The 24534-nt window shown below is 39.4% G+C and overlaps 1 protein-coding gene across 2 annotated transcripts in view; it reads left to right on the top strand.

Moving 5' to 3' along the window:
• The window catches only part of rbbp8 (retinoblastoma binding protein 8), a 125306-nt gene that overhangs the window by 58702 nt on the left and 42070 nt on the right, over positions 1–24534 (top strand). Inside the window, exons 12-14 of one of the 2 annotated variants that reach the window (XM_060921402.1) lie at positions 14209–14279; positions 15989–16097; positions 17033–17227. In XM_060921402.1, coding sequence (XP_060777385.1) covers positions 14209–14279; positions 15989–16097; positions 17033–17227 — 375 coding nt within the window. The remainder of the gene's footprint in view (positions 1–14208; positions 14280–15988; positions 16098–17032; positions 17228–24534) is intronic. The other variant, XM_060921404.1, reaches the window with a different exon arrangement.

Here is a 24534-nt window from a genome sequence, read left to right as displayed (position 1 = left end):
CCCAGTCCAGTTCAAAGGCTGTAAGTGGCACATTGATCTGTAAAGTGGATGAACTTTTAACACTGAGTCCACACCATGAATACAATACAGAAACTGGTGAGGAGGAAAAAATAAATAAATAAATAGTGACTGAGAGGCATGGAGATGATAAATGCAGGGCTTGCCCGATTGCCCAGGGCAAGTGAAACATGCATTCAGGCAAGTGGGATATGTCCCCGACATGCCCTACCGGGCAAGTTGGAATGAGCATGTATTACAAACTAGCACCACAGAAATTAGGCTTTTTGATCTTTTATTTCAGTTCCTAAAAGCATCCCTCACTACGTATCTGCCATTATGTCTTGGCTGTTTTCTTAGTCTTGGTTTCATTTACTGCTTTGCAAGTTATTTTATATACCCCCATTGTTGTAGTATGCTACGCGTACTTGTCCATGATGTCACACATCACGTGATAGATACAGCTGGGCTCAGACAGACACAGTCTTTCATGCAAGCAAGGCTTAATCTGTCTTCAGTATGGTTAATTTTTGCACTGTTTTTGCTTGTTCAAACAGAGAAATGGATAAAAGGCATTACCATCTCCCCTCTATCAAGAAAAATGTTTACAAATCGAAGCAAATGCTTCAAGAACAAAGAGGAAATGAGTGGTTAAAGAATACAAAGAGCAGCTCAGCCTGAAAACTCCAGAGAAATTCACGATTGTATTTAAAATGTATTTTACAAAAACAAAGTTGGAAGTGAGGGTGGAAGAGTTTGCTTAAGAATCTTTTATTTTTTTCTGCTCGCATTCGAGTCCGCTTCTTCATGAAAGTGTTGGATTTTCTTACAGGTGAAGCAGTTTCCTTGTTTGACACAGGAAACCCAGATTGGTTTCAAACAACTCGGGCATAAAAAACTCAACAAGGAGTGACGTGCAATTCATCCTGAAAGAACAGAACAGATTAAGAGCAGAGAGCTGGAGCTTTGTTTCTGTTATCAGAGGAACACGGTCCTGTGCAAAATATTTATATATTGTTTATTGTTATATCATCCACCTCTAGGTTTATTTTTTAAAAAAAACCTGCGCTGCGTCGTGACAGACTGGCTGCACTGATTGTTACAAGTTGCCAGATCTGCCACACCTGCAACCTACACACTAAACAATCTTAAACTCAAACATTATCCTGTCTGTCATGACGCAGCGAGTTTTTTTTTTTTTGTATTTATTTATTTATTTATTTATTTATTTATTTTTAAACCTAGAGGTGGAATGATGTAACAAAAAAAGTGATAACTAAATATTCTCAAGCACAGTACTGTTCAAAAGTCTTGGTGCCCTATTGTTTTCTTCATCTAAACTTTGTTATAGATTTCTGTTTTATGGTTTCTACATTATTGAGCAACGAACCAACAGTCTGAGAGTTCTACACAAACACACTGAACTTTACAACAGCTGCATGCATGTGAAATGGAAATAAATCAACTAAGGCAGGAAAAACTATTTTGGATAAAATTGTTGTCCATTACAGGGAAAAGTAACCAATAACCAAACTTAATCAATTACCAAACTTCAACTCAATGTGTGATCTTCATTTTATGTTGCAATTCACAACTATTCTATGGTTTTCCTAAAAAATAGTACTCGCAACATAGGGGGCAAATGATAATAGTGGGGGCAAGTGGAAATTTACTCCCACTTGCCCCCAGGGCAAGTGGGTTTAAAAGTTAATGTCAAGCCCTGAAATGTCGGAGGTGTTTCCCATTTTAACTGTTGCAAGTGAGGATGCTGACTATTAAAATTCTTTGTAGCTGATATTCATTTAGAGATGAAAGTAGGCACTAGGGCTGCAAGCAGTATTCACAGGGTACAGAAAGAAATTCTCACGTCAGCCACTGAAAACAGCTTGAGTTAAGCTTAAAGCTTATCATGGTGGTTGCAGTCCTGTTTTTGGAAAGATCACAGCTAAGTTGGTCTATGAAAGTCAAAGCAAGGATTTGCCACTTTTAGTTGTTAAGGGAAATGGAGCACCACTGTGGCAGGAATTGTCAAATGAAACTTGGGTGAAACTGGCAGCAGATGAAGTATTTGAATTAAAAAAAAGTGTAGGTCACTTATACTCCTTTTCAACCAACAGTGAATGGGTTCTTGAACCGGTCCTGTTCAGGATTCTTTAAACCTTGGTGCCAGCTAGCAAACTGACCCAGGTTTTCACCAGTTTTGAACAGAACCGTTGTAATCAAGGATGCGTCATGAATGGATGGCGTTGCACAGTGCACAATGGGCATAAATGGTTGTAGCAAGATGGTAGTGCACATTGATTACCTGTGAGCTTTTGTTTTCTTATGGCAGATATTTGTTTTTGCTCCATTTTCTCCTGAAGATATGTCCTTTTCTGTTGCATTCTCTGTTACTGTGCTCAGCTTTCTCTCCAAACTAATGCCACACCCACTGATGTCATCATGGGTTACGCTGGAAAAACCAACTAATATTTTGGTTCCAGCTGTGAACCAAATTTTTAGGTTCTGAATCAATTTATTTTTGGTCAAAATGCTCTGAAAGGTTCAAAACTTGGTGCATGAATCAGAATGGAACCTGTTCCTTGTTGGTCGAAAAGGGGTCTGTGTGGAAGTGCTGGATGAATACTCAGGTGTTCAGAGAGAAGTTGGGGACTCCTTTAAAGGAGATGCACAGAACCATGGCCTCACTTTCGTTTATAAATGCCTTGAGACCTCAAGAATGGCACAGGAATAGTTTTAAGTATTAACAATAAATCTAATATAGTAATTTTTATGATTAAAATGATTTCATATAGGTCGCAGTCTGAGAGAATGACCTTGACGTCCGTTACGTCACAGCAGGAAGGCTATCGGTCTCACTGCCATTTCCGCTATGCTGAAACACAGAGCTGACTGCAACTCTGAGCCTCCATTTAATTTATTGCCATGCCATGTAGATGTGTTGCTGGTGGGTGCAGCAACATGACAGAAGGTGGATTTACGTTGCATTCATGGCCCAAGAATGTTCAAACTGCAAAGATTTGGACACGTTTTGCAAGAAGTTCACAGGCACATTGGGCGGCTATGAAGTGGTCTCTCCTCTGCTCTGCACATTTTACTGAAGACTTGTACGAGACCTCTGATCTGTTGAGCGTTGGCTATAAGCCTGTATTGAAAGAGGGTGCAGTACCAACAATTAAATAAAACTACAAGAAAAGGAAAGCATTTTTATTTATAAAAAGGAAAGTAAGTTCAGTTGCACCAGTTCTCCTGGACTGTGAGTTGAGGGTTGTTGGTAAAACCGGGGACGGAACAGGACGTGACATCACTCAGGCAGTGACCTTCCCACGGTTGAGTGAGTGATATCACAGCAGGAACCGGTTTTAAGGCCGATGCCTTTGACAGCTATAGACCAAAGTCGTAAATAAAAACTTATGGTGAAAGTAAGAAATACCGTTACCGACTTGCTCAAATAAGACTGATTTGACTTCATTGATTTGAACAGCTAGTTGGCCTAGTGGTTAGCGTGTCCGCCTCTCGATCAGGAAATCACGAGTTCAACTCATGGTCGGGTCATACCAAAGACCATCATTAAAAAAATGGTACCTGTTGCCATCTTGACAAGGCACGCTGCAATACAGATGCGAGTGGGGAGTCAAACTCTCGTAGTTGCCAGAGGAGCAGCCCCCCACTGTAACCCTCGCTATGTGTTGGGGTTCAACCCAGTCTGAAACGGTCAATCGGTCAACTTGCTTCTCGGGACCCCCGCCCTCGTGCCACCTGCAGAATTCTGGGACGGAACACCGCAAAAAAACAGAGAACCAGAGATCGGTCTCACTGCTGTTTAATCACAGTATTCTCGCCAAAGATGAAAGATTACAAACACCTTTTATAACAAATCATAATCTCTCCAAACGGCTATTGTGTCTGTCAAATGTGTGTGTTTGTATGTGACCTCAGAGAGGGGTGTGTGTGTGTCTATGGGAGGGTGTGAGTGAGTGACATCATTTTGATATCTGTGTCTGTGCTAGGTCAGCAAATCACATCTTAATTCCATATATGTGTGTGTGTGTGAATGAAACCTTCAATCATAAGCAAAATAATATTTCAGCAATTTCATTTACGCACGTCAAAGCGCGCGAGATGTTTTTATGACAATGTTTTAAACAAAGACTATGTTTAGTCTAACAAAGAAGTGTTCTCCACTGGACGAAGGTCAGGCTACACAGGAACAGTTTAAAATCACTGCCATAGTATATGCAATAGTCCAAAATAATAAAGGATCTTAAAAAGCTCTAAAATATAAAGTCTTAACTCTTTGTTCAGCAATAAGGCTACCATTGCATCCAACATTAAAGTGTGTGTGGGTCGATCTGACATCAAAACAGACCTTGGCGTCGTTCAGACATCTCTGATCAAAAATACACATTTCATATCAAAATAAACAAAATGTTCCCAAACAATGTCCAGCCGAGACAGAAGGTCATTTTAACTGAACCGAAGTTAATCCTTAATTTTGTCACCATTTTTAATAAATTACTGCCTTCTTGGTCAAGAATAATACTTATATAAACCTAACACTATGTATTAGGCGAGAGGCAGAGGGCTATGGAAACTGAGATTGGTGGCATCTTGTGCGCCACATGGCGTGGGAAGGACTTTGACTTCATTGATTGTGGGTTGACTCTCATTAAAACAGGGTAGGTGTTGTAAGTTATGCAACATACATGTACATGCATGCATTTTCACTGATAAAACGTAAAAGGCTAATTAAATAATCAGATGAACTGAGACAATCACATTCTGAAGCAAATTAAATAATCTTATACCGGTAACTTAAACGCACAATACAAGTTACATGTATTAATCTAATCTAAATGCAGGTAAACAAAGTGTGTGTTTGTTTTATATCCAAATGAGAGTCGGAGCTTACCCGTCTGTGTTCTCGCTTCTTGTGGCCGATTGTTTTGAAACAATCTGACTTTCAGTTGTTCGTTCAGTTCTCCGTTTATTCAATTCTTCTACGTAAGGGCGAGATGGCAGCGATATCCAGTGAAGAAATCAGATGGCTGCTCCACTCATTCTCCATTTTCTCCATACTGAGTACTCCACCATTATTTCTTGGCTCAGGCAATTACTAAAACCCGGGACGGGATGGAACGGAATGTTACCAGTTTTAGCAACAACCGCGGGGAGGTCACTGCCCAAGGGATATGTTCCATCCCATTCCGGGTTTTACCAACAATCCTCGGCTTACACTCTGGAAGAACTGGTGCAACTGAACTTTCCTTTTAAAAAAATAAAATAAATGCTTTCCTTTTCTTGTAGTTTTATTTAATTGTTGGTACTGCACCCTCTTTCAATACGGGCTTGTAGCCAACACTCCAACAGATCAGAGGTCTCGTACAAGTCTTCAGTAAAATGTGCAGAGCAGAGGAGAGACCACTTCGTAGCTGCCCAATGTGCCCCAGAACAGCTTGCAAAATGCGTCCAAATCTTTGCAGTTTGAACATTCTTGAGCCATGAATGCAATGTAAATCCTCCACCTGTCATGTTGCTGGCACATCTGCATGGCATGGCGATAAATTAGCTCAAAATGGAGGATTGGAGTTGCAGTCAGCTCTGCGTTTTAGTATAGCGGAAATGCCGACAAGACCAATAAACTCCCTGCTGTGACGGTACGGACGCCAAGGTCATTCACTCAGACCGCTACCTATATGAATCACTTTAATTGTAAAAATTACTGTGTTAGATTTATTGTTAATGCTTAAAACTATTCCTATGCCATTCTTGAGGTCTCAAGGCATTTATAAATGAAAGTGAGGCCATGGTTCTGCATATATGCTTTAAAACCGGTTACCGCTGTAACGTCACGCACTCGGGGCCAACCCTGGGGCAGCTTGGGGCTCACCAGGGCAGCTTGAATGCCAACTTTGCGGTCGATTTTAACTCTCAAAAATATATCTTTTAATTCCCATTTATGCAGCTTTCAAGAGTCAAGGATGGAGATAATATCCACTCAGAAATTTATTTAAAAATAAAGGTTCTGCGTATATCCTTTAAGGACATTAAAAGCCTCAGTTAGTTCAACCAGATGTACCTCCTAAAATTAAAACACAGACCTCTCCCATTTGCTATGAAGTTGACAGTAGAGAAAAGAGTTCAGGAGCCTGGAGGAAGCTACCATTTTATCTCCAGTTAAGCGCAGTGAATGGACAGCCCCAATAATGCTGGGCATTTTCCCTTTTTCTTTTTCCTGACCCTGTGCTCTGTTCCCTGCTTTTTAACAAGCTGTGCTATGCGAAGAACACAGATTTCCTGTGCTGTAATGTATATGTGACAGGCTTCTTCATTTTCTTGGGCTGTGGTGTATTTTTGATGGCTAGAGTATGATTCAGCATTATTTCATTTTTTCCCTGCAAGATCTGTTGCCCCAAAAAGACAACTGATTTAGGTTAGCTCATCTGGGCTTTCTTTAGGTTAGCTTTGTGTCATTTTGATGCTAAAAAGTCAAAGTGGCAACAGGCATCACGATCATGCTTTTCCTCCATTTCTGAGGCAAATAGGATGTCCTCAATATACTGGATTACAGTGGTGCGTAGGCCACATAATAATGTGGCCTACTGAATCATGCTCTAGTCATCAAAAATACACCACAGCCAAAGAAAATGAAGAAGCCTTTGTCACATACGTTACAGCACAGGAAATTAGGCCTAAGAGCCTAGTAATAAATTACTGGTGCATCTCAAACGATTAAAATATCACACAAGGTGTGTGTGTGGTTTTTTTTTTTGTAATTTAATTCATAAAGATTTCAAACATTGAATATATGTTCGTTACACGTAAAGTGAAATATTTCAATTTTTTGTTTTAATTTTGTTTATTATAGCTTATGAGCATCAGAAATCCAGTATTTCACTTTATTAGAATATTTTCTAAGATCAGTCAAAAAAAGATTTACAATACAAAAATGTCCAGCTTCTGAAAAGTATGTTCTTTATACACTCAGTACTTGGTTGGGGTTCCTTTACCACGAGTTACTGCATCAGTGTGGTGAGGCATGGAGGCAATCAGCCTGTGGCACTGCTGAGGTGTTATTGAAGCTCAGGTTGCTTTGATAGTGGCCTTCAGCTCGTCTGTATTTTTGGGTTGGGTGCTCCTCATCTTCCTCTTGACAATAACCCATAGATTCTCCATGAGGTTCAGGCTAGCTGGCTGGCCAATGAAGCACAGTAATATCCTGGTCGGCAAACCATTTGGTAGTAGTTTTGGCGCTGTGGGCAGGTGCTAAGTCCTGCTGGAAAAGGAAATCAGCATCTCCATTAAACTTGTTGGAAGATGGAAACATGAAGTGCTCTAAAACATCCTGGTAGATGGCTGTGTTGACTTTGGGCTTGATAAAACACAGTGTGGGCCAAGACCAGCAGATGACATGGCACCTCAAATCATCAGACTGCGGAAACTTCGCGCTGAACTTCAAACACCTTGGATTCTGTGCCTCTCCAGTCTTCCTCCAAACTCTAGGACCTTGATTTCCAAATGAAATAAAAAATTTACTTTCATCTGAAAAGAGGACTTTGGACCACTGAGCAACGGTCCAGTTCTTTCTCTCCTTAGCCCAGGTAAGACGCTTCTGATGATGTCTCCGGTTCAGGAGTAGCTTGATATTAGGAATGCGACAGTTGTAGCCCCTTTCCTGAAGATATGTCTGTGCATGGTGGTTCTTGATGCACTGACACCAGCCTCAGTCCACTCCTTGTGAAGCTCACCCAAGTTCTTGAATCGACTTTTCTTGACAATCCTCTCAAGGCTGCAGTCATCCCTGTTATTTGTGCATGTTTTCCAGCCAGCATTTTCAGCAGTGACCTCCTGTGGCTTACCCTCCTTATGGAGGGTATCAGTGATCGTCTTCTAGACAACTATCAAGTCAGCAGTCTTCCCCATGACTGTACTGTAATAGACTGAGAGATACACAGTATTTATGCTGCTTTATTCAAATTTGAAATTAAATACTCTAATATTTTGAGATGCTGTTTCTTTTTTTTGTGCTGTCGGCCATAATTATCAAAATTTAAAATAGAAAAATGCTTGAAACATTTTAGTTTGTGCAATGAGTGGTAGATTATATTAAATTTTCACTTTCTTAAATCACTAATGGCAAATATAGAACTTTTTCACGATATTCAAGTTGAGGGGTGTGTGTGTGTGTGTGTGTGTGTGTGTGTGTGTGTGTGTGTGTGTGTGTGTATAAAATACACACACGAGCAGTCATTCGTCTATCGCTGATATAACCATATGGGCTCAGTATTACTTTTGCAAACCTTTTGTCAAGCGCTACAATACAAGAGTTACATCCACAAATGGTAGTTTAAACTTTGCTGTCCAAAAAGGAAACCTTGCATTAACTGTGTCCAGAAGCATTGTGAACTTTTCTGGGCTCAGAGGCATCTGGGATGGACCATCATACAGTGGAAATGTATCTTGTGGTCAGACGAATCAGCATTCCGGGTCCTTTTTTTTTTTTTTGGAAGAAATGGACATTGGGTGCTCCAAACAAAAGATAAAAAGGAATCCTCAAGACTATTGCCAGCAACAAGTCCAGAAGCCAGGGTCTGTCATGGTATGGGGGTTGTGTCAGTGCCCTTGGTAAAAGTAACTTACACTTCTGTCATGGCAGCATTAATGCAGAAAAGTACAGTGAGATTTTGGAGCAACATGTGCTGCCTTCAAGACATTTCCAGGGACATTTCAAAAGACATTGTAAAACCACATTCTGCACACTGCGGAAGAAGAGGGTGCCTGTCCCCAATAGAGAATGTGTGACAAATTTTGAAATGAAAAATGACAACCCTGTACTGTTGCATACCTTAAGACCTGTTTGCAGGAAGAATGGGACAAAATACCACCTGAATAGACACATTGGCTACTCCTCCTACTCAAGCGAGTAGGACGCTTCTTTGCTTTGCTCCTGCTTTCTTAATCTTTATTTCTATACTTTACTTTCTCATTGAATTTCCACTTTTTTTTTCTCTTTTCTTCATCTTTATAAGCTTTTAATTTAATTTTAATTTCCACTTTTTTTAAAAAAAAATGCCAGGAAGCAAAAAATCCTGCAGAAAATGCATGGAATTAGAACAGAGGATTTCTATTCTGGAATCAAAGATTAATGCTCTGCCAAAGACGGATGAATTAAAAGCGATATCTCAGGAAAGGAGTACAGAAACAGTGGCTGAGAATGCAGAGATTGCGCTCCGACAGACTGAGGACATTGCAGACCAAGTGGAAGAATTCATAACTCAAGCTGTACAAAATGTGAGTACTGAAAACTGGCAAATGATGGGTGCTAAGCCCAAAAACAGAAGAGTAATTACTTCAACACCAGCTCGTTCTACAAATTACAATAGGATCTACAATCCTATGGAAAATCCACAGCCCATAAAGCTTCAGAACAAATTTGAATGCCTCAGGGATGTGGAAGAGGATTTGTCAAGTGGACAAACACATAGTAAAAAGAGATCGCACCAGGATCGAAGAGCTGTGAGAAGAGGTAAAAAGCAGCTCGTAACACCACCTGATCCCACAACCCTTGTTCTTGGTGATTCCACTGTAAGACAATTAAAAGGTTATGAGATGATTATTTGTTGTCTTCCAAATGCATCCATCTCTGACACCAAAGACAGCATTTTGAAACTCATGTCCGAGCATAAAACGATTAAGCGTATCGTTGTGCATGTGGGAGCAAACGATGTTTTCAGAGAACAGCTGTTTGTCCAAGATGATTTCAGAAAACTTTTTTCTGAGCTCTATAAGACTGGAATTCAATCTTTTATCAGTGGCCCACTCCCAGCGAGAGGAAGTTTTGCTTTTTCTCGACTCTTCAGTCTTAACACCTGGCTTGGAAAAACTTGTTCTTCATTTGGTATGAATTTCATAGACAATTTTAATCTTTTTTGGAATCACAAAGAATTCTACAAGCCAAATAGCACTGAACTCAGCTGGATTGGAGCCAATGTCTTAGCAGACCACTACAAACTTGCAATCTTTTCTCAGCCAGCACCGAGGAAAACAGTTGATAAGATGTCGCAGACTGACATAGTTACAAAGCCTAAACAATCATCTTTGCAAGTCGTCATCAAGGACACACAAACATCTGACTTGCAGGCCTCCCAACATTCAAGGACAGACGACTCCACTTCTCCTCGGATGGATTTCCCAAATAGCATGAAAAAATTGCTCCAAATGGCTACACTCTCTTTTTCCAGCCCAAATTTGTCGCGACAAGCAGTGTACCCAGTTCATCAAAATTGTGTTCGTCCAGGACTTTCAGCTGGCTACAAATCTTTTTCACCATCCAAAAGATACATGTCATCTCCAGTCCTTTCACCCTCAAACCAAATGGAACATTTAGAAAGTCTTGTTTGATGTACTCTGGGTCCCTGCAAATGGATGTAGAAAAAAGCTGGGACCCGATGTTGACACTATTCCTGTGTTGATAAGAAACAGAAAACATAGAGCACATTTAACCCTGGGGGTAAACCAATCTAATCTCCTTCCTGTTTTAAAACAGCATCAGAGTGCACAACCAAATATTACCGTAAAACTAGCCCTTCTGAACATTAGATCACTTTTAAACAAGTCATTTTTAATTAATGATCTTATTTGTAAACACAATCTTGATTTTTTGCTTCTAACTGAAACCTGGCTGGATCAAGCAAATAGTGCTACCACCCTTATCGAAGCAGCTCCCCCAAATTTTAATTTTTTGAATGTTACCCGACAAGGGAAAGGTGGAGGGATCGCAAATATATTCAAAGTCTCTTTTCAATGTAAACAATCCTCACTTGGTGATTTTATGTCCTTTGAACACTTATGTGCACTTGTTACATGCTCTCCTAACATATTATTATTAACTATTTACAGGCCTCCGAGACATTCAGCCAAAGTCTTTCTTGAAGAGTTTGGTGAATTGTTATCAGTCATTTGCTTAGAGTTTGATTGTCTTATTATATCTGGGGATTTTAACTTGCATGTAGATAATACTGATAACATTTATGCCAAAGAACTATTTGCAATTATTGATAACTTTAACCTAGTACAACATGTACAGGGACCGACCCACTCTCGTGGTCATACTCTTGACCTCGTCATCACAAAGGGTCTTACTGTTTCTTATACTGTTGTTGACCTGGCCTTATCTGATCATTTTTGTGTTTTCTTTGAAGTTTCTATGTCTCCTCACATTCAGAATAGCTCAACGACTATAGGCAGGAGAGTCATAAACGACAACACGTGCTCTTTTTAAGCAAGCTCTCTCTCAGAACTCAACCAAAATGTCAGACTCTGTAGATGATTTACTGGAATTTTTTAATTTAAATATGACCCAAATTATGGATGATATTGCTCCATTCAAAATAAAAAGAGTCAATGATAAGCAGAAAGCACCATGGAAGCAGTACCCGGCTGTTAAACTGCTAAAGAGAGAATGTAGAAAGACTGAAAGAAAATGGCGCAAATCTAAACTTCACATCCATTATCAAATCCATAAAGAGATGCTTTGTAATTATAATTATGAAATTCGTAAAGCAAGACAGTCTTTCTTATCCAATATCATCAGCAGGAATATGAACAATGCCCGTGTGCTATTTTCAACAGTAGAGAAGCTAACTAATGCCCCACCACAATTAGCACCTGAACTTCTCTCAGTTAATAAATGCAATGAGTTTGCATCTTTCTTCAAAGGTAAAATTGATAAAATACGGCAGAATATTTCTCATAATATATCTCAGTTGCAAAAAATTGAAAAACTGCAATCACCAATGACACAGATAACTTTAACACAATGTCAGAATTTTGTTTAATTGATTGAGACTCTTGAAAAAACTGTACAAAATCTCAGTTCCTCAACATCTGAACTGGACATTCTGCCCACCAACTTTTTTAAGTCTGTTCTTCATCTTATAATTACAGATGTGCTTCAAATTATTAATACATCCTTGGAGACTGGTGTTGTTCCTGTGTCCCTAAAGCTGTTGTAAAGCCCCTTCTTAAAAAAAATAATCTGGATCCTTCAGTGTTAAATAATTACAGACCAATATCAAATCTACCATTCATCGGGAAAATCCTGGAAAAAATTGTCTTCAATCAATTAACTGCCTTCTTGATATCAAACAGCCGTTTTGATAATTTTCAGTCAGGATTTCGTGCCAATCATAGCACTGAAACAGCGCTGATTAAAGTTATAAATGACATACGTCTTAATACTGATGCAGGCAAAACATCGGTCCTGGTATTACTGGACCTCAGTGCAGCTTTTGATACTGTTGATCACAGCATACTGCTATATAGACTTGAACACTGGGTTGGATTGACTGGTAAAGTTATCAATTGGTTAAAATCATACTTAAAAGATAGAAGCTTCTTTGTTACCCTGGGAAATTGTTCCTCAACGTCAATGCCCTTGACCTGTGGTGTCCCCCAGGGGTCGATTCTTGGACCATTACTTTTCAACCTTTATATGCTCCCACTTGGGCAAATTATCAATAAAAATTCAATTTTGTATCACTGCTATGCAGATGATACCCAAATTTATTTTGCTCTATCACCAAATGATTATGCCCCCCTTGAATGTCTCTACCAGTGTATCGATCAAATCAATAGCTGGATGTCACAAAATTTTCTTCAGCTGAACACAGATAAAACAGAAGTAATTCTATTTGGAAAAAAAAGATGAAAGACTCAGGATTACCACTATTCTTGACACAAAAGGGATTAAAACTAAAGAAATGGTTAAAAATCTTGGTGTTTTCATTGACAGCGAGCTAAACTTTGACAGTCACATGAAAGCAATCACTAAAATGGCATTTTATCACCTAAAAAACATTTCCAAGCTAAGAGGACTTATGTCAAAACATGATCTGGAAAAACTAATACATGCCTTCATCTCTAGTAGGGTTGATTACTGCAATGGCCTTTTCACAGGCCTGCCAAAAAAGACCATCAAACGACTTCAGCTGGTTCAAAATGCAGCGGCTAGGGTTCTCACACGAACAAAAAGAACAGAGCACATTACTCCAATTCTAAGGTCCCTTCACTGGCTTCCAGTAAGCTACAGAATTGACTTTAAAGTATTGCTGCTGGTGTACAAATCTCTAAATGGTACAGGGCCCAATTACCTCTCTGATATGTTGCAGCGGCCTAACCCAATCAGATCTACCAGATCGCAACAGAAAAATTTACTATTAAAACCAGTTGTTAAAACAAAGTGTGGTGAAGCAGCTTTTAGCTACTATGCAGTACAGCTATGGAACCAACTGCCAGAGGACATTAAAAATGCTCCTGCTGTTGGCAGCTTCAAATCTAGGTTAAAGACCAAGCTGTTTTCAGATGCTTTCTGTTAAATAATTAATATTTTTTACATTTTTTATAATCTTTACTTTCTCTGCATGTTTTAAATTTACTTTAACTTTATTCTATTTTATTCTGCTAGTTTCTTTTTCTTTCTTTTTCTCCTTTTTCTTTTTCTTTTTGGCATTTTAATATTTTATTTCTACTATTGTTTAATTCTTATTTTCTTTTAATTCTTTTTATTAATTATTTTAGAATAAAGATACAATTATTTTATGTAATTTTATTTCTCTATTGTTTACTGTTTTTGTTTTTAATTCTGTAAAGCACATTGAACTGCCATTGTGTATGAAATGTGCTATATAAATAAACATGCCTTGCCTTGCCTTGCCTTGAATGCTTCATCATTTGATGTTTTCAGTTCCTAAACATCTTTTTAGAAGGAATGGCAACATTTACACAGTGGTAAATGTTTTACTGTACCAACTTCTTATTTTAAGTGTGTTTTAAGAGCCAAAATTGAAAAGTTTATTTTGAAAAAAAAAAAACAATAAAATTCATGAGGTAAAACATCAAATAATGTGCTGCTGTGGTGTTTTGAGCACAATACATGTTGTAGATTATATACAAACCATTGTCGGGGTTTTTTTTTCAATTTCAACATACCATCCCAGCTTTTTCTGATTTGGAGTTGTAAATTAAGGAAGTTGTGCCTCATGCCACTTGAGACACTCACATGGTAAGAAAAATTTTTAGAAATAATTTTTGCAGTCTTATCTGGGGGCATTAGCAGCTCTAACTTGTGTACTGATGCACTTCAGAATTAATATGATGAATCTATATCAATGATGTTTATATTTTCTCAAAGATTTTCATACCATCTTTCAGATGAGAGCTGGAGCATGGACCCAGAAGCTGCTCTGTCTCAATCTGACACAAATATCCTTTCTCATCCAGAGGTACTATTCATACATATCTCTTGAGCTTGGGCAGTAAAATTTTTTGGGTGTTGAAGTCCCGAAAGTGTTGCACACTTTGTGTTGTGGATTTGATTTTGAATGGTTATCAGTGACACTTTTATCCATCAAGCTACAGTTAATCTCACACAATGATGAGGTGAAGTTAACGCTTTGAGATTTTCAAAAATGAATTAAAAATTCAAAAACTGAAATCTAATTCAAAAAGTATTCAGACCCTTTGCTGTGGCACTACAAATTATGGTCAGGTGCATCCTGTTTACTTTAATTATCCTTGATATGTGTCTAGAACTTAATTGGAGTCCACTTGTTGCAGTTTAAATTGATTGGATATAATTTGGAAAGGGACATACCACTGACTATCAGGGCCCCTAAATTACACTGTATTGTCTGGACAAAAACATGAAGTCCAAGGAACTGCAGGGCATAGATCTTCGCAATCAAACTGTGACAAGGCATAGATCATGGCAAGGATATAAAACAATTTAATATATGAAAATAAGTCTTTGATTTTCCCCAGGACTACAGTGGTCTCAATCATTTTGAAATACAAGAAGCTTGGCAAAACTTTGAACCTTAAGTTGGCCATCCAGCCAAATTGGGAATCTTTGAAAGAAGGGCCATGGTCAGGGAAGTAAGAAAGACCCAAACAGTCCCTCTAAAAGAGCTCCAAAAGTCCTGTGCAGAGATGGGAGAACCTGTTGGGTGGACAACCATCTCTGCTGCGCCCAGAAAATCGGGCCTTCATGGCAGAGTGACAAAATGGAAGCCACTGTTCAGGAAAAGGCATATGACTGCATAAAGGACTGTGGCAACAATTGGAAAAAGATTCTCTGGTCTGATGAGATGAACATTGAACTCATTCGTTCAGAACAACAAGCACTATGGCAAAAAAAGGCACTGCACATCACCTGCATAATACAGTTCCTACAGTGAAACATGGTGGTGGCAGCATCATGCCATGGGCGAGTTTTTGTTTTGTTTGGGGAGGGGGAAAAAAAAAAAAGAGAGAGAATCTAAAGCATATTTGCCTGCCCGTCTGTTTCAGCGTACTCCCCAGTCAAGGACTGTTTATACTGGTGCCAAAACCCGGGACGCTGAAAGGGAACTGTCTCTATGGAGTCCTCCCCATTCAAGGAGCTCGTCCATGCCCTTGCTACCACCCAACAAAACCAGCACTAGGTGCTGATTGCAATGTGGACTGAGCAGGAGCGGCGCTTCGAGGCCCTGCTGCAGGCTCAGCAGGAGGACTGCCAGGCGCTCCAGCGCCTAATCACGTCAGCAGGGTTTCCCCTTCCCATGATACCCGTTCACTAGTTGTCCTTCCTTGGACCACTTTTAGTTGGTACTAACCACTGCATACTGGGAACAACCCACAAGATGTGCCATTTTGGAGATGCTCAGGCCCAGTCATCTAGCCATCACAATTTAGCCCTTGACAAAGTCGCTCAGATCCTTACGCTTACCCATTTTTCTCCTGCTGCCTAATATATCCCACCCCTTGACAGGTGCCATTGTAATGAGATAATCAATATTCTTCACTTCACCTGTCTTATTTATTTATTTATTTATTTATTTAAAATGGCTGATCTTGCATCAGGACAGACAGTAATCACCACTAGATAAAGATCTAGGCACAACACACAAAATATCTTGTTACAGGCTGTTTGTCTTTCTTTCTTTTCTCACAGCCCAAAATACAGGCAGAGACCGTCGACCTGGACTGCACATATGTGAGTCATAGCTTGCTAGTAGCTCACCAAAAACAGACCGATTTGGACCAGACAAACAGCATCACAGGTATCTGCAATTCTGTTGACACTATCGTTCGAGCATTAGAAATGTGTCAAATGTGCTTGCAGCCTATGTAGTATCAGGAAAATGGCACTAACATTTTCTGCTGCTGCATTCTGAACTAGAGTGTATGCTGAAATACCTACTCGAATACCCAAGATGAACAAGATAACAAATGGCATGAACCAAATTATCAGTTTCACATAAGTTTAGTAATACTTCAGAAATGGTATAATCAAAAGATCAGAGTCAGTCGTCATCAAAAGGTCACAGCTACACACTGCCAATTTCTAGAAGTCTTTCAACCAGCAACTTGTTTTCGGAGGTGGTCCTTAATTTGCTTTTAACCATTCTTAATCCTTAAAAATATCCTTAAAATGTTTATTTATGCAGAGTATCAGACCACACATCCCCCCCCCCCCCCCCCCCCCCCCCCGAAGAATCCAAACTTTTGTCCATTTTTTATTATTATTATTATCATCGTTGTTGTAAAATTATTGTTGAGACCCCATTTGTTATTGGCAGCTATGTTAAAAAGGACCAAGAATATGTACTTTTTTTATAGCTGTTACGGTTAGGTTCATTAAAACTGAAACCAGTGAAAGCCACAATCTTACTACTGCAAGCTACAAATATCTTTTATAAAATAATGAAAACTCAAAGCCTAGACACAAATTTATTATATATACCAAATCAGACCCAACAGTATTGTTGTTCTCTCTGGTATTTGTATTCATTGCAGTTTAAATCAAAAGAGCATTGGTATATGTACACATTTGTGTGAAAGGCACTGTACTTTATATCACTGACTACTTCATTATACTTTACTACTCGTTTGTCTCACAATAGACTCAGCTGAGTTTTCTATAGAAGATATGAAAAGGAAAAATGGTGAATTTTTAAGTTCAAATCTCTCTCTGGTTTTTGTGTGGTTTTAATAGGAATAGGGCAAAAGGCTAATGACAGCTTAGCAAATGTCTTTGATACCACTGGGCATGAAGATTATGAGTCCCAACCTCAGAATGAGAGGAGTACCTTGGGGAAGGAGCAAGTTCTTGAGGAAGAGGAAGAAAGTGAAAAACAGAAGGAGAACATGAAACAAGATGAACAGGTGGAGGAAGTGAAGTTTATGGATGGTAAATACTTCATTGCATCATTTTGTCATGTAAATGGTACTTTCATCAAGAGCAAGTTAGTACCATTATCTCTAAACAATAGACTTGCAGTGCCTTCCAAAAGTATTCATCCCCCTTTAAAAAATTATTAATTTGTCTGGATTACAAATGAGACAGATTATTCCAGTCAGTATATTATTGCAAACCAATATGCTCTTAAAGTGCATTTTCAAAGACAAAACCCATTATTTGTCAGCAGATTTTAAAATAAAAAAAACTGAAAAATGCTGCTTGCACAAGTATTTAACCACTTCAAACTAGTACTTGGTAGAGCCACCTTTTGTTGCAAGAACAACTTGGTCTCTCTTGATGAGTTCTTCCCAGATTTTCACACTTACATTTTTGGGAGTGATTTTTTTTCCTGGTAGATTTGTTCCTGGTTGGTTGAATTAACCTTGTGGATGGCAATGTTTGATTAGTGCATCAGATTCTTGATGGGATTTGGACTTTGATTGGCCATTGTATGATATTCACTTTTTTGCCATCTGACCAAAAACAACCTTTCTCCCACATTGCAGCTGGGTCACTCAGATGCTTTTTTGGCAAACTGCAAACATTCATTGATGTGGTTTTTATTCATTATTAGCTCATCCAGCCGCAGGCCAGGTTGGATGAGCTTATGCGATCACACGTCATCCGTCTGTCGTCGTCCGTCCACAATTTACAAAAATCGCTACTCTTCCTACAGGATTAATCAGATTTCGATCAAACTCGCATACAGTGTTCTCCAGGTGGGTATGCATAAAAGTTGTCAAGATGGTGGCGCCATCTGTCATATTTACGATTTTATGGGCATCTTTGCCAGTATGAGCTACAGCCTCATTGAAGCTATTTTTGGTTTATTTCTTGCCACCCTCCCATATAAGCTAGTTGTATGCAGCACTCTTGATGTATTTGTGCCCTCAGAGGTGGGTGGTATAAAGCAGCTTCAGTTTCCACACAATTGATCCAACAGTGCTCACTGGGATATCCAAACACTTGGATATTATTTTGTAGCCTTTTCATATCTTGTGCATGTCTAGATCTCATCTTTACAATGTCTTTTAATTTATCTAAAATTTCCTTTGAATCACCATCTATATTTTCACAGCTTTTCTTCAGATTAACAGTCTGACCAATGGTATTTGAATTAAAGAAAATACCTCGCAAATAAACAAATTGAGCTAAAAGTCTGTCTTTATGTCTATAAAAAAAAAACAGCTGCATTTTGAATTTTCTTCTTAACAATATAACCACTAAAGTGATGAAAATAGATGGGACTATTTTTTGTCAGGGAGGCCACCATAACTTCATCGTGTGTGATGTCATTTTCCACGAGCACAGCAGAGTGCATGCTATACTAGTGTCAGCATTCTGTCAGGGATGGTTGGAGACAGTGTTAATTTTGTCAGCAAATTCTGATTTAGTCTGTCTTTTGAATAACACACATTTAGTTTTAGTCTTATTTTAGTCATCTGAAATCTTTTAGTCTTAGTCTAGTTTTAGCCGACTAAATATAAGAGTTTTAGTCTTAGTCTAGGCTTAAGTCTTTTAGTCTTAGTCTAGTTTTAGTAGACCAAATATTAGCAGATTTTAGTCGACTAAATGTTTCTCCAGAATTTCTGGTCATTGGAAGTATCCATCAGTCTGTTATGGAATGGTATTAAGGTTTGAATATGCAATACAGACACAGATCTAACAGTTGTACTACAAAACAAGTATTTTTATTTTATTCTGAATGCAAACATGACTATGGCCTTTTCACAAAAAAAAAAAAATCTCCCATAAAATAAGCATATGGCCTGCTCAAAAGCATAAAGAAAAATCAAGTGCAATTCACAAAAATAATAATAAAACTATAGGTTGTAATGTCATTGCACACAAAATTAAATATTCCTCTGTTAATAATTATAAAAGTATCAATTAGCTCAACTCAAGACAAGTGACATGCTAAGCTGTAATGCCATTATTGCATGGAACAAAAAAAAATCTCTCTGCTCTCATATTAAACAAAAATCAAAACAAATACCATATCAGTAACTTTCAAGTTGTGCATATACTACTACAGGAAATGCTGTAAATAGCAGTGAATACAACAGTTCTACAGTTCGTTTCTGTTCATTTTAAGGAAAGCACTTCGCTCCAATGTAACCCTTCCTCTGTTGCGCCGTCCTCTTGTGAGGTCACCTGTGATGCTGAATACCCTCTCTGCAAAAGCTTGAGAAGCTGGCATAGCCAACATGTCTAACGCAAAAGGTTTTAAACTGCGATAACTGTCACTCTTTTTCAGCCAGAAGTCTATTCCTGTGTCCTCAGTGATGGGATGTGAAAGTTAGTCCTTGTACTTGATGGTCTGTTGCTGATTGTAGGGGTTTTCTGTTTAGGCCTTGCGGTGTGGCATTTTGAGAGAAACCTAAACACCGGCTGCTTTGAGGATGGCCCCACTTCTGGTTCCTCAATAACCTCTTCTTCTGCATCATCTTCAGACTGGTCCTCATGTGTTGTGTGTGGGAAAGTGCTTTTGACCACATAGCCTGTTTCAGCAGTTCCTGGATATTTCCATCAGCCACCTCAACATTAACAAGGATTTCACAGACAGTTGGGTTGACAAAGCAAGCAGCTGCTGCAAGTGGTGAGAATTTTTCATCAGTTGAATCCAAGAGGCAAGCAAAACGCTGGTTCAGATTTGATCTCATTTTCTCTGCAAGAGCGTTGAGGTCTCTGTACCGAGTGTTCTCTGCAAAGTCAGTTAGGTGGCTCAGCAGATCAAAAAGGTCAGGAACCACTAGGGACATACATGTGGTGTCACTCTGAAGAGTTTGTGTGTTCCGCAAAAGGCAGCAGTAGGTCATGCAATGATGAAAGCTTTTGCCACTCACTAGTAAGCAAACTGTCCCATCTCATGTCATTTGTGATTTGACATACTGCATCTTTGACTGTGAGGAGTTGTGTGACCATGTTGAATGTGCTTGACCAGCATGTGGGGCAGTCATTTACAACAACACCGCCGCACTGGTCCAATAACCTCTGTGTTGCAACTGAGGACTTGCAAAAGAGCTTCACCGCAGACCTTGCTTTATCGAGGACTCTTTTGACAGTTGTCTCTTTCTGCAACATGTGGACCACAAGTTGAATGATATGCACCACACAAGGTGTCCATTCCATTTCCATGTCGACATGATGGTACCTAATAACAAGAAGAAAAGACAATCAAATAAGTCTAAATCTAATAAAATGGCCGGTGTGCCTGTTTATACTGTATATATGTAGTGTGTGGCAGGGAGAAAATCATTCATGTAATAATTGCTTGTCATGTAAAAGAAAAAACTAAACATGGCTCACCACTGTTCATCAATTTCAGAGTCGCTTTCCATCGTGGGCCCAGGGGAGTCGTCCTCAGAGCTGGTTTCTTCTGCTGTGGTGTTTTTAAAGGCTGCCACCATGTTGCTCCCATTGTCCATTATTACCGTCAGGATCTTCTCCTTTGGTATAGCCCACTCTTGCTTACATTTGTCCACACATGCCTTAATAGACTGTGCAGTGTGTGGGTGAACTACTTGTTCAAGGGCCAACAATATGTGGTCAGGTTTACCTTGTTCAACACAAAAGTAGCATGCGCTTATAGGAAGAAATGAGGCTGTCAGTCCTTTTTTTCGTCCACAAGTCAAGGCCGATGGATACTCTCCAGGCAGCAGCCAGTCTCTCTTTTGAATTTTTGTCTTTCGTGTTCATACTGTGTTTCAATCAAATTGTTCATTTTAGTTTTCTTTGGAACTGTTAGTCTCCTATCTACTATCTCCATCATTTGCACAAAGTCCTCGTCTTCATTCGTTGTGAGTGGTAAACCTGTGCGTCCAATCCATCTAGCTATGGCCTGCTCCTTGGTCTGTTGTTCCTTCGATTCAGTTTTGTACTTTGAAGAACTTAGGAAAGCTGTAGAGATGGCCTGCTGCTGGGTTGCACTAGCAGCACTAACTTTATTTCCACTTGGCCCATGGTCATCTTTGTCATCAGATGTTTTCTGTATCTGTGAGGGTGAATAGAGGTGGAATCAAGTTGTGATTTTTTTTTTTCTTTTCTTTCTTGCCCAATCTCCTCAGACCCCCCCCCCCCCCCCCCCCCCCCCCCCCCACACACACACACACACACACCCTTTGTCCAGTCAACACCATAACATTTACTTTAATAGTACACACGGGTGAAAGTAAGCCGGTCCTGGCCAGTAAAAGATTTGGCCGTACCGGAAAGTAAAATATACTGTCTCTGGAAAAAAAAAAAAAGCACTTTCAGCATAACACACGTGCTAACGTCAGTTTACCAAAAGCAAAATGTTTTCCTCAATATACATTGCATATAACTCGTTCTGACCTGTCTCTGAATTATGTCTGAAGTGAATTCCTTCTGTGTTTCACTCGACAGACAACATGCGAGATAGGCCATCCTTAAAAAAAAATCTGTTTCCTGTCCACCGGGTGAGCAAAAAAATTCAGTAGGGAGGGAGGGATTTTTTTTTTTTAAATGGATGGATAAGAAATCGCAATGCTGTTTGCTTTTTCTTTCAGTACTTTTTTTATTACAAAAGCAGACACATTTAATAAAATGACAGTTTAATCAACTGAAACTTGTACAAAAACTTTAAGTTAGCATTTTAAATGCTGACTGCAACATTTGCAAAACTTTTACAAAGGTACTTAAAATGTCCGACACACGGACTTTTTGTAGTTCTAAATCGACCGTTAGGCCTAGTTTGGATGAAATTACACTATTAAAATGATCACTGAATGATTTGTTTTTCTGAATCTTTACTATTTTGTTGTTTGCTAGAATACCATTTTGCGATTTCACACTTAAGCAAATGTTTGAAAACTCCGGATCTCCTTCCTTCATGGTGGCTGCCGTTTTTTTGTGCCGCACGGCGCATGCGCAGAGCTGATTCGACAGGGCTTTCCACAAGCGCTGGCTGCCAGCCATACAGCCGACTACACAATTAAGTCCAGCCTTTAATGACTATTATTTTTGTAGCCCACAGGCTCTAAATATTAATTTTCGATTTTAATAAAATTAAATGTTTATCTAACGGACTGACAATAATGTCAAACTGAACCGCACTCATTTAAGTTGTGATTCGCGCTATTTGTACCGATAATAACCACAAATTCCCCACTGACTTCGTTAATCAAGGGAGAGTAACTCATCTGCGGCCCCTACTTGTGGTGTGTGCGCACGCACTCAGCAGAGGCAGTAGTGTGTCGGGGCCGTCGGAGGCGACATCGGAGGGAACAGAAGCAGAGATAACGCTTATTTTGTCTCCGGTAAACCAGTCTTCTCTCGTTCAATTACGTGCTGGCATCAAAAGACACCGTTGGTTGTAAATGAAACCAAACTGAGTCGTTGGAGTGTATTTGCATACACAAATGGAGAAATGTTTGCTGAGCGTTTAATTGTGTAGCCACCACTGCAGACCATTGTCATTGTTAATTCATAGCATGCTCAGTTGCGTGAATGTGTCATGCATCGAAAATAAGAGATTTACAAGCCAGGAACGCCTCATGATGCAATACGCAAGAAAAGAAAGATGATTTACTGCCATTTTACTTTGTATTTGAGTAAAGTGAATAAATAAATGGTCTGTGGAAAATACATTTAATCCTGGGAACTGCGTGCACAGGAGTTTATTAGTGATGCAGTGCTATGCATTGCAAACTATTGACTCCCATATAGGGAGTCAGTAGCTTGCAGTGCAAAGCACAGCAAACTCTTGTTCTTCTGTTTTTCATCTTCCGTACAAATTTCGATTTCGAATAACCCAATAACCGTACATCGCACACAGACAAACAATACATCAAAATGTGCGGCTCAATCAGACTCGCTATGCTATTACTTTGTTCAGCATTCTGTGATTTTTATTTTTATTTTTTATTTTTTTTTGCGACGTAGTCGCGAAAAAAATCACAATTTCTCATTCATTTTCTATGGAATTAATTAAAAAATCGCACATTTTCAATGTTTTTCAAACATCCGCTGCTCTGGCATGCTTTCACCTAGAGACATGATTCAAACTTTAAAACGGAGACAAACTTCTCCTGTGTGGATCTGGCATTCAACTTTTTTGTTAGGTCCTATACTTTTTGATCAGTCACAGATCAAACACCATGAGCAAATCTGGAGAAATTTCCTTTCTTTGGCAGTGGAATGATGAGGGACTGGGTCCATTCTTCTGGCCATTCTTTGGACTCCCAAATCCTCTGACATATTGTCAAGTCAACTTTATTGTCAAATATGCTATACATGCTCGACATACAGCACAGATGAAATTTCAGTCCTCTCTGACCCACGGTGCAAACAGGCAATGCAATAAATAAAAATAGAATAATTAAAATAAACAATATAAACACTCTAGATAAGAACTAGACAAAGACTAAACACTCATATATACGTACACGCACATGTATATAAATTGGAGCAAATAAACAGTCAAGGGCACTTGAGGTATAGCAGGTAAACATGAAATAAGCAGTATAAACAATAAACTAATAGCTGTTAAGGTGAGGTAGTGCGGAATAGTGCAAATGAGCGAGGTAAAATGAAATGTGCAGTCCCTGAGTTCAGTGTGTTAATGAACGTTGAGTGTGTGTGTTGGGGGGGGGGGGGGACTATGAGGGTGACATGTCCAGGGATGCAAACAGCGCGCCTTTTGGCGGATGGCGCCTTTTTCACGGCTGAATCGCGCAGATCCGAATTTTTTTTTAGGGGGGGGCGTTGGAGTGTCTGATTATAATTTCAAAGTAAATTCTGTATTAAAATTACTAAATAAGCAAATCCGTTACAGTCCATGAAACAGGAAGTATAAGGATGAGGGAAAAAAAACAGTTTAAATCGGGAAGCTGCGCACATTTGCGCAGTCCTGCCGCTCAGGCTGCACAAATGTGCGCAGCTTCCCGATTTAAACTTTTTTTTTCTCATCCTTATACTTCCTGTTTCATGGACTGTAACGGATTTGCTTATTTAGTAATTTTAATATAGAATTTACTTTGAAATTATAATCAGACACTCCAACGCCCCCCCCAAAAAAAAATTCGGATCTGCGCAATTCAGCTGTGAAAAAGGCGCTGTTTGCATCCCTGCATGTCAGATGCTGAAGGGGGGGCAGGGGTGTGTGTGAGCAGAATCTGTGGTAGAGGGAGGAGGAGGGGCAGAACAGGGAGGGAGTTGAGCCTCCTGACCGCCTGGTGAAAGAAACTGTCCTTGAGCCTGCTGGTTTTGGCCCGGAGACTCCGCAGTCTCCTCCC

Source organism: Neoarius graeffei, chromosome 5, assembly GCF_027579695.1.
Source record: "Neoarius graeffei isolate fNeoGra1 chromosome 5, fNeoGra1.pri, whole genome shotgun sequence".
NCBI classification, from domain to species: domain Eukaryota; kingdom Metazoa; phylum Chordata; class Actinopteri; order Siluriformes; family Ariidae; genus Neoarius; species Neoarius graeffei.
This window is presented reverse-complemented; position numbering and strand designations above follow the sequence as displayed.